Source organism: Pundamilia nyererei, unplaced genomic scaffold (assembly GCF_000239375.1).
Source record: "Pundamilia nyererei isolate P.nyererei 1_Seehausen unplaced genomic scaffold, PunNye1.0 scaffold00047, whole genome shotgun sequence".
Classification (NCBI taxonomy): domain Eukaryota; kingdom Metazoa; phylum Chordata; class Actinopteri; order Cichliformes; family Cichlidae; genus Pundamilia; species Pundamilia nyererei.
Window position 1 is genome coordinate 1,988,213 of NW_005187448.1, and position 10,763 is coordinate 1,998,975.

Here is a 10,763-nt window from a genome sequence, read left to right on the forward strand (position 1 = left end):
TACACTGCGGTTTTAGTTCTCGCCTCCTCACGCAGACTCCCAGACTTCCAGATCTGCCGCCCGTGACCGTGAACGTGCCCATAAACGTGGCGAAAACTATGGAGACAAGATAAAGGCGTTGTTCCTCTTGCCTAACAAAGTATGGCATGTGGAGGTAAAGGCGACCGAAACCGAGATTCTTCTTTATCACTTCATAACTTCAGACATTTCTTTTTGCACTGATTCGCCCCAGTCAGGCTTCCCTGTCTGACTTCAGTATTATTTTTAGGCCTATTTCGAGGGCTCGCCGACTCTCCCGCCTTATTTTCTCTGACTAAAACGGTAACAATCCTGATGTCGTCACTATGTGTCAACCGAAAAGATGTTACACTAAAGACACATTTAGGCCGTACACTAATGTCATGACAGATCGGGATAAAGTAAAACACACGCACACAAACACATTCTCACAGCTTCTTCTGTGCGATTATACCAAAACGTGAAGACTCACTGACGTGTATAGCTTTGGATGCCAGGCAGCGGCTTGTTTAGGGTTTTTGCAACCCGCACCTTTGATATAAAAATATTAGAAATAAAGTAGGGTAATAAATGCTTGCAATGTAAAAGATGGGTAGATGGTTGCATGCACTAAAAGAAGACCTAAGGGAGCGTAGAAGGCTTGGCTTTTTCTTCTCTTTTTTTTTTCTTTTTCTTTTTTACTGCCTATCGATTCACCTTCTGCCGCATCTCTAAAAGTAGGCCAAAGCTTGCTCCCTCAGCATGAGTCTCTTCTTCTTCATCCTGCGGTTCTGGAACCAGATCTTGACTTGTTGGTCACTGAGGTTCAGACGATCGGAGAGTTCCCTCCGCCGCTGCCTGGTGATGAATTCGTTCAGCATAAATTCACCTTCTAACTCAGCCAGCTGAAGCTTGGAATAAGGTTTGCGCTTCTTTCTGGTCCGAGTGTGCATCGGGTACCACGGGGCACCTGGAGAAGAGGGGAGAGGAGGGGAGCACACAGTGGATTAGTCACCACGGTTGCAAAATCACGGTCACCTCCAAGGTTATGGGGAACCTAGTGGGGCATCAGCTGTCCAAGTCAAGTTGCCTCTCTAGTTAAGTCAGTATGCAATGCGCCATGTTAGAGCAAACCTGTTAAATAGCATTGTGATAAGGCGCTTTTCTAAATATGTGTATATGTAAATAAATGTATTATTTTGGTTTAGCTGGAGTAAGCTGATGTGATTTGCTAAACATCCATGATGTAGGGCTTGTGCTTTATCTTAAACTGAGAAAACGAATGCCCCTGGAAGCTGTCATTCCCTGCACATGTACCACGAATTTGTTTTGGTCTCTGACTCAAATCCAATATTTGTAAATCAGGACTTGTCCAGTTTCGTTTCATTTTTGTTCCCCACGTATAAAAAAAAATCAGCCACCTTTATGGAGCCCACCAATATACCGCGGTTTGTGTCACAGGAAGTTTTATTGTTGCAGTTAAAGCAGCATTAACGTGGTAATTGAGCCGTGCTTGCAAATACCCCGTACTTATTTGCGACTTTCAAAGCATATTAAATGACTCCTGAGTCTACAGCGACAGAGATTAATTCGGTTTACGAGTCATTAAAAAGAAAACTGTCTCTATTCGATGCAGTCAACCAAAGCGACTCACTTCTTGAAATCACTGCACTGATCTGTGTGAGTGCGAACAAAATAGACCAAAGTCAACCGTTTATATGTCTAAGTAACAGAACCTCGCCTAAGCTATAAAAAATAGAAGGCGGAACTGAATTGTTTACTCAAACGCTGCTTGTGATATGGATTGTTGGGGGTTATCGCTAACTGTACACACACACATGGCGCATGGAGTATTTTAGGGCAACCCCTAGTGGCGTTTGCACACCACGCAAGTACCCTGCAGGCTAACCTAAGCTGCATGTTGTGCATCAAGATAACGAGCTCTAATGACGGTTTAATACGGTAAATGTACGCTGTGCGCAGCCTGTTCTTTCTTATAAATAATGTGAAGGTGCGATTGTGAGAACTGTGGTTAAAAACAAAATACGCTCACCTCCGCCTGCGGCTATGTTGCTGGAATGGCTTCCCGGTGACACCAGGGTCTGTGTGTCGCTGGATGAAGGCTTGCTGCCCTCGTTGAGCAGAGAGGAGCTGGAATCGGACTCCATTGACTGACAGGATGGCGGGTCTTGCGTTAGCTGCTCGGTCCCATAATCGTATTTAGAAAAGGCAGCCGTGCTGCCAATTCCACTGTGCATCCCGTGGTCAGATGCTAGGGATGATGTGTCTCTCGCCCTATCCTCTCGTTTGAGACTGCTGCCACCTGAACAGGTCTCCCTATTCCCGTTGCCATTGTTGTAATAGCATTTGCCTTCCTCTGGTCTGGTAATTTCACACGACCGATTGAAGGAAGGGTTAATAGACACGGGGCTGCTAAAGTAGGATTGAGAGTATCCATTGCACGGCTCCGAAGGATTCCACGGGAGGGAGCAAACGTTGTCCCTTCTCGGGTACGAGAGAGACGGTAGCCCCGCCAGTTGTCCCCCTGAGGCTCTAAAATTCGGAAAGTAAAATGTGTCTCCAGTGTGGATGTTTACCAAAGGTCCCACAAACCCTGGATTAAGGAGATTATGCTCGCCCATTTCCGCGGGCCCGACCAACAGCTTCTAGTTTATTGCAATCTGACATTTAACGTAGTTAAACCTGGAGGAGCGCCTGATTGGTCATTCTCAGACCACGTGTCCAGGCTAAGTTCTGCTACACATGGTACCACCCACTTGGTCCATCTCAGACAAAACAAAACATTAACTTCTGTATTACTGAGGTTTATATGCTTTTTAAAAATACTATAAACCTTTTATTAAAAATGTAGAATCTTGTTTTTGCTCACTCGAGCAACGCCGCGTCCAAAAGGAGCCCAGACTGTTTCTCCTTTTACACTCGTGGAACTGTCCATGGCCTCGTTTAATATCTTTATAAGCTGGCAAAAGTTTTTTAAATGCTATTTCTTATGAAAACTATTTTTTCTTGAAGGAGAGGGTGCATATGACATCTTGTTTTCTAGCAAATTATGGTCGAATTCCGTGTCATATAAAGCTGTGATGTCCCAATTTTACAAGCTTGTTTTAAGAAAAGACTGATGCTCATTGCCGCACTCTACTCATATTTACAGTAACGGGGTCAGCAGGTTGAAGCCACTGGCTCTGTAAAGGAGGACGATATTCTACAAGGTTACTTTAAGAGGGTATATTTCACATAATATTCTCTAGTACACCTCACATGAACAACTTTAACAGATACCACCAATAAACGTTCGCAGCCAAACTCTGGTGGGATTGTTATACCTCTCACAATTCTTTTATATGAATTTTACAAGATATCAGAGGGCCCTTAGCTGATTCAATCAGCCGAGAGTCTCTCTGCTTTATAACGCACTAATTAGTTGATTTGTGGATGCAGCTCGGAAGACACTGAACAAATATGAGATATTCTGTGATACCGTCATCCTATTTTCTGACAAAAGCGCTCTGTTTACGCACGCACACACACACACGCAAACTTTTCAGAGTCCGCCAAAGTGCAGTTTCTTTCAAAAATAATAATTAAAAAAATCACTATCATATGCACGTGATTTAGGTATTCTGCAAACAGCTGGCCCAACTATTTCTAATGTGGTCCGTGGTCATCAAATGACCATAATCCTCGTACATATTCTTATAAGTGATCCATGGCTTTTGCATTCCCCTCAAGGATACACAGGCTTCTTATTCTTGAAAATAAATAAATAAATCTAAGAAGACTGCACAGTCGTTTAAACTCTTTCAGTATTATACGAGTCCAGCAACAGTTTATTGCAATTGCCCTGCAAATTCAAATTTTGCTACCACCACCACTACCAAAAATCAATTTATATAATTACTAAAGTTGTCATAATCCAGTCTCCGCTTATTTCAATCAAGGTGGTTTAAAAAGTCCGACGACATATATTTAAAAAAAAATCATAGCCCACTTATGTCATCGTCAGCCTACTCAAGTTCACGACACAAGGTGGGATGAACTTGATGTTGAACTTTAATACTCCATTAAAATAAAGGAATAGATATGAGGTTCAGCAAACTGCAGTATGTATTGTGAGAGTTGATATCTCCATTAAATGTAAAGATATGTAATCCGTATATTTGATAATGCACCGAATTCCATGTTGCTTATTAAAAACAAATGTAAAAATATCAGCCTTGTTAACATAGCACCAAGAAAAGAAAATCTGTTGTAAAGGTCCAAATATAAAATACATTAATATTCCCTTTATTTATTGACAGCAGCACTATGAATGTATGCATTAACAGAAATGCGCCGGCTTACAGAAGCCTGCACATGCGTGCTGAATGTCGCTAGTTGCCAATTAGAAATTTGCCAATGAGGTGTTATGTGAGAACATTAGCATTCACCTAAACACTGGTTTGGGAACGATTTGCAAGTCAGCCGATATCTGATAGCTGTGTCCGTAACTTGTGACCATGTATCCAATCTGACCGAAAGGCACCGGGCCTCGCTCTAGCCTTAAATAGAAAGAACAAATATCAAATGTTTAAACTGGAGAAGCTCTTGGGGATCTGTCGGGGTTTATCTCTCTCCCTGGTCTCACTGCCTCTCCTATCACTGCACATTCTTGCATCTAGTTAGGGAGTCTCGCAATGCAGCACAACATCAATCCAGTATAATATCTTAGGCCTCGGTCTTATGAAAAGCATTTGGGTGCCTCGCTATCACTTCACAGCTTCTCATGTTATTATAACAGTTGACAAAAGCAAAACAGCACAGTGTGATGTTTACAACAAAATGTCCCGGACGTCCATGCGTTAAGTAATGTGCAGGCTTAAGTCGCCACTTTACCTCGGAGAAAGAGGCCATGTGTTGCGCCTCCTTGCCTCGTCTCTCCACGCCTCTGATCCAAAGTATCCCACAGATCCGGATTGCAAACAACTGCACGTCTGTTCTGTGCATCTTTAGCTCGACGATGATGTCATATGTGACCGTGGGCTATAGGCCTTGTGCTCTAGCATAACGAAAATCTATTATTTAAAATAAAGGACTTAAAGCATATAGCACTGTCAAGGTCACTGTCTAGTACACTGTCTGCTCGATATTGAAAACAGTCTCGTGCAATCCCCTGGTCCCTGTCCAGACAGGGCAATAGCCTAAACAAAGGGCTTTTCTTCCCCTTTTCTCTCTTTGATTCTCGGCAGGCAGGTTGCCACAGTTATAGCTATGTGCAACCCCTTAAAAGCCTCCTTCAAGAAAAACTAACCACCAAGGGAAGTATAAGGAACCACAAAGTGGTAACGTTTTAGATGAAATGTTTTGGAAGAGCGTTTTTGGTTTGTTTACAGCAACACACTATGTTTTATGCGGTTTTCTTGCAAAAATAACTATATGCATTCTTTTGATAAAATACGAATTCTGCTACTTATATCTCTAAGAACAGCGCATATCATTCCGAGGGAAAATGATATTATTATTATTTTGAATTTCAAATTAAGGAAGCTAAAAAACAACCCAAATAGAATACGTATTCATTATAATTTAACCCGGATATTGTTGTGTAAAAATTAAAAAATTCAAATACGCAAACTAAGGATCAATAGTAAAGCTTCACTTTATAGAAATCAATATCTGAACCTGACCGTCACTTTGTGCTCAGCTGTATCGAAAGAAACTGTCAAAAAATGTTAGACAAGAATATTTTTTCTTTGATTTCTTTATTTTATTAGCTGGATTAATTTTTAATCCAAACTTGACAACTTTAGTATCCTGTGCGCCTGTATAGTAAAATGTTTAATCAAAAAATTTGACTATAAAGTGTTAATTAACTAGGGCTGTTTATGACTATTAGATTATGAATTTTCGAACAAAACTTGGCTTGTATGCCTAGCAAGATTTAATTCACTTGTAACATGTTTGAACAGTGTGCAACTTTTAAAAAATATGAAGTCGCCTTTTTTCCAGTGAGGTCAACAAATAAATGCATAAATAAATAAAACAACTAAACGCTGAAAGTCTCGGTAGCCTTCTGCGTCTTACATTGATCGAGCATATTATGCCTAGAATACATCAAATAACACATTTACAGACATCAAATAATTTTGCACTGATGGTATAATATAAGGTTTAATTCAGACAGCAGTGCCCTTGCAAAATAACTAAGATAAAAATGGCATTCTGTCAGCTTTAAACGTCAGGCTTCAACTTTAAATGCTGACAGAAAACTTTCCTTTTTTAAAAATCTTTTTTACTTTAAAATAATTGGACAAAATGAAACAAAGGTAAGCTCCGTGTTCCGCAAATATTGTCAAAAGCACTGAAAAAGATGTCAACCAGGCGCTAAAACTAGACATGAACGAAAACACATTAAGAAAAATGCTGTTGCAACACTTCCTGATATTTTCCTCTGGTCACCACCAGAGGTTATCAGCCCCCTTTTTCATAGCTGACGGTGGCCTGCTGCTTTCACACCTCCACATACAGCAAAACGCAAGGGCTACTTTTTTCTTTTAGTTTTGAAGCAGTTTTGTATGGTATAATATGCTGCATAATTCCCCGTTTGGCACATAAACTACTAACCTGGCTATTTAACATATTTGGCATAGATGTCGATTTGGGCCTAAAACCGAGCAGATGAAAAAAGGGGAACCGTGTAGCTTATTGCGACGCTGATACATTTACACGAGTTTATGTACTGTACCATTTCTCGTTCTTCATATATGTATATGTAAAACGCTTTAAAAACATGGTTGTTACAGCATTACACACGCGTATGTTTTAAAGCGCATTTTCCGCTCGTTTCACTGCATTTTGCTGGTGTAGATTAGCCAATTTATGTGGCAAATTACTGGTCGGACTTTAAATACACAGCTAAAGAAAAAATACGTAGCGCATACTTTTGTTCTGAAACAAAATACATATAAACAGCTGTGCATTTTTACATATGAAAACGTTCACGTCGTCGCTGTACGAAGTGTAGCTCATCGACAGAAATAAACCACATTTAAAAATCAAGGTTATGCTTGTCACAGCATATTCTTCCTTACTTTTGTTTTTTCAGTGTACTTTTTTTTGAAAGCTACAAAATGTCCTAAAACAAAGTCCATGTAGGCCTACTGCCATATTAGGAAGAAAACAGCCGTACCTTTAATTGTTTTATTGTGGGCGACGTCGTATAATTATTTCCTCTTGCTGTGTAGGCAGTATGGCTGCTTGCTGAGGGTTACTGATGTTGGTGTGAGGCGTCAAAAGTTCTACCTGTCCTCCGTGGTCAATAACACACACACCTCATGATGAGTGCATGAAACCATTGGTGGTTTGGGAGGTACGGGCTAGAACAAGTACTTTTAGATGACTTCTTAAAAAAAGAGGGGGGGTGAAAGAAAAGAAAAAAACAACTGAGTCAAAATGTTAATGCACCGCTCTTAGAGATGGTCAGAGTCGCAGGTCAGAGGATATCGCTACACTTCCCCTTTTTATGTATTTATGGCATGTCATTAAGCCCGTCTGTCTAGACTGGGAAATAACACCTTGTTTGCCTACAAACAAACCGTCAGCAGTGGTGTCCAACCCCCTATTTATTATTCACAATCCGCTGTGATGTCAAGGTCAAAGTGACTGCATAGTCATGGTCAAGGGTAAATTAGAGGAGCCAGAACTTTCTACAAGGACTGAAAATCCAGGAAACGAACGAACAAAAGTTGAAATCTGGCGGCTTAGAGCCTCAAGTCTGACACAGCGCGCCAGAAATTGGCACATAAAGAAATGAAAGTGCACAGCAAAACTTAGACTAATGATCAATTCGGTTGGATTTGTTTGTTTGTTTTTTTAGGGATTAGCTTTAACGTTAGATTTAATATGAAAGGCCTCAGACGTAAAATGCTAAGACTAAAGAAAGGCACAGAAACCGTTTTCACGCTTTACATCTCACACGAAAAGTCATATACCTGGGTTTTAATTCAGATAAAACATTTAATCACAGACTTGATGTGGGCTAGTCACCAGGAGCTTAAAATAAACTGACCGCATCTTCAATTATTCTCAGGACACTCGTGTCTAACCGTTTATGTCCGCGTATTATTCTTCTCCCGTCATTTCCTGTTGCACAAGTAGCCTAGCCTAACTTACCTTTGAGAAATTCATGACTAAAGTCTGCATGTGAAACAAGTGGGTGCGTGTAAAATACAACAAAACCTTCTCTTTAAACACATAAAAAACATGTACATAAACAAAACCACACAGACTTGTTGCATAATGTTGCCTTGGTGGGGAATTGTGTTTTTAGCGTCAGTGCGTAATTGACCTACTATTAAGACGCAGATAGACCGTGTGTGTGTGTGTGTGTGTGTGTGTGTGTGTGTGTGTGTGTGTGTGTGTGTGTGTGTGTGTGTGTGTGTGTGTGTGGCTGGGTGAAATGGCTTCTCAACTTAACTACAACTGCAACCTGTGTATAGGTTTACCTGGAACAACTCCGTACTGCAATTACAGCAGGCTCGAGCCTGTATACCGAATCCAGCGAAGGACTAAAACTACATTTACCAAAGCAAATGCTTTGCCTTTTAAATCTACTCAGGTTTTGTCAGTATGTTGGAAAATATTAATCAGCAAAATATGTTCTGAATAAATACTCTCAGTACAGATGGTGTCTAATTAAGACAATGTTTCTTGCCCTCTTAAAGGTTGCCGGTTTTTACGTTTCCGTTAGACCCACAACAAAACACTTTTGTACCTGTGGACGGAAAATAATAAGGATGAAAATAATAACCCGCTAAATGTTCGCGTGAGAGCGGGTAGATAAGCCATTTGATTCGCTGAATGCCAGTTATTCTGAAACTTGAACGAATGCTAATAACAGAAAAAAAATGCACTGCCTTTAACTTTGATGGAAATTGCGGTGGAATTTTGCGGTACAAACTTCGTGAGCACATTTCTCCGTTTCTCAAAGCTGATCTATGTAAATAAACGGGTCCTGTAAGTCTCAACATTGTAGTTCTCTGTGGAAGAAAGAAGTAAATTCCAGCATAGTTATTCATTTATGTTTTTCTGACTTTGCAAGTGCCAGTATGCCTTGTTGCGCACTAATCGTGACTAATCACTGTATCATCCCTGCTTGCCAACAAGATGACTCCAGGTTGCCCAGTTATTCTTAATCGAGTATTGTGCGAAATAAAAATCTGGACTCGCCCATCCGTTGCTGGGATGTTGTAGAGGAAAAGCGATAGAGGTCTGGGTCTCTGCTACTTAGTAGCACCGGTGTAACTTGAAACGAAAGGAAATGCTGCGAGGAGGGTGGCTGATTGACTTGGATATTTGAGCATTTTCATAATCATCATTTATTTATGAAACACGTTATCAGTACGTAATTCAACACCACAAAACAGTTCACATACTGCACCAAAGTAGAAATTACAGGCGTCGTACAAGGCGTGTGATCATCTCCAATGTTACACCAACGAAGTCAAAACAAGATAGAAACGATTGTGCATTTATGTGTAATACTCACTGACTTTAATGGTTTACAATCATTCCGGTTGCATGACAGAATCCTTCACTGATAAAAGGAAAAAATACAGGTTTGGGGGATATTCCAGTTTACATTTCCGCCATACTAGATAATATGAATTAAATAAGAAAGGCATTGCACTGTACAGATTAACGACATAGCAGCCTTTGTTTTACCCCAGGCTTTACATATCCCACACACATAGCTTTTGAAATTCAGATGTAACATTTTTTTTCTTTTTCTTTCTTTTTCCTTTTTTTATTTAGAAAATTATTCTTTCTTCCGAAAGTCTTTTGTTGAAGACGATAAAGTCTCAAGTTCAGCATGTCTTTTCGCCACCGCAACCATTGTCCATGCGGCGACTACAGTTCAAAAATGACATTAAACCGTGTCCTCTGTTTTGATCAGTTGCAAGTATTGAAATATCATCAGTCCTTTTGAAATCTTAGAAAAAGGAAACAGGAAAAGAAACACACAATACTTGTCTTTGAAATACTAATATCGTTTTAAATATTATATATTTATATATGTACATTCCTATAAAACAAAATGTGAAGTGAATTTTTATATTTTCACAGTTTTTAGAGCATTATCTCTAAATTGAAATCGGAGACCTTGGTTGCGTGGTCGGTGGAGTTGATGATGGAACTTAAATTAAAAATACAAAAGAAATTTCTTCAACTACGATTGGAAGAGGTAAATATATGGCAAGATGATTTGGAAAGTGTGACTTGCAGTTTCAAGAAAGTCGCTCATCCATTCAAGTGGTGTGCATATGACTGTTCTTGGATTTACTGACAAATTTCTTCTCCTTGACTCGTCGGTTTTGGAACCAGATGGTGACTTGACGCTCTGAAAGGTTGGTGGCGGCCGAGATGCGCCTTCTCTTGTCTTTGGTGATGAACTTGCTCGCTGCATACTCTTTTTCCAGTTCCTTGAGCTGGATTTTGGTGTAAGGGACACGCTTTTTACGCCCTCGACGATAACTGCTGACCTCAGGCTGCAATGGCACAACATCTGCAAGAAAATAGGAACAGTTCCAGGAAAATATTAGTCGCTGTGCAAAATAGCACAATGTTTCATTTCACAAAACCAGCAATGCTGCGTTTGACAAGGCCGGTCAAATTTGGATGGACTCTACTGGAGTGAAAATAGGAAAATACAATCTCTTTGACTGTGTGTGTGTGTGTGTGTGTGTGTGTGTGTGTGTGTGTGTGTGTGT

The 10,763-nt window shown here is 40.2% G+C and overlaps 2 protein-coding genes across 2 annotated transcripts in view; both read right to left on the reverse strand.

Annotated features, from left to right (window-relative positions):
* Nucleotides 1–228: 228 nt before the first annotated feature.
* hoxc12a (homeobox C12a) lies at nt 229–2,664 on the reverse strand. The gene is made up of 2 exons (XM_005732559.1): nt 2,051–2,664; nt 229–967 (listed from the first exon to the last, which is right to left on the reverse strand). The coding sequence occupies exons 1-2, from the start codon at nt 2,637–2,639 to the stop codon at nt 729–731; spliced, it is 828 nt and encodes a 275-aa protein (XP_005732616.1). The 5' UTR covers nt 2,640–2,664; the 3' UTR covers nt 229–728.
* A 7,637-nt stretch (nt 2,665–10,301) lies between these two features.
* The window catches only part of hoxc13a (homeobox C13a), a 3,055-nt gene continuing 2,593 nt past the window's right edge, over nt 10,302–10,763 (reverse strand). Inside the window, exon 2 of the mRNA XM_005732560.1 lies at nt 10,302–10,558. Coding sequence (XP_005732617.1) covers nt 10,302–10,558 — 257 coding nt within the window. The remainder of the gene's footprint in view (nt 10,559–10,763) is intronic.

Excerpts from the sequence above, each read along its gene's own strand:
- hoxc12a (XM_005732559.1), bottom strand. The coding sequence starts at position 2,639 with ATGGGCGAGCATAATCTCCTTAATCCAGGGTTTGTGGGACCTTTGGTA. Across the intron at positions 968-2,050 it reads CAACATAGCCGCAGGCGGAG|GTGCCCCGTGGTACCCGATG; the intron begins GTGAGCGTATTT and ends CCTCTTCTCCAG.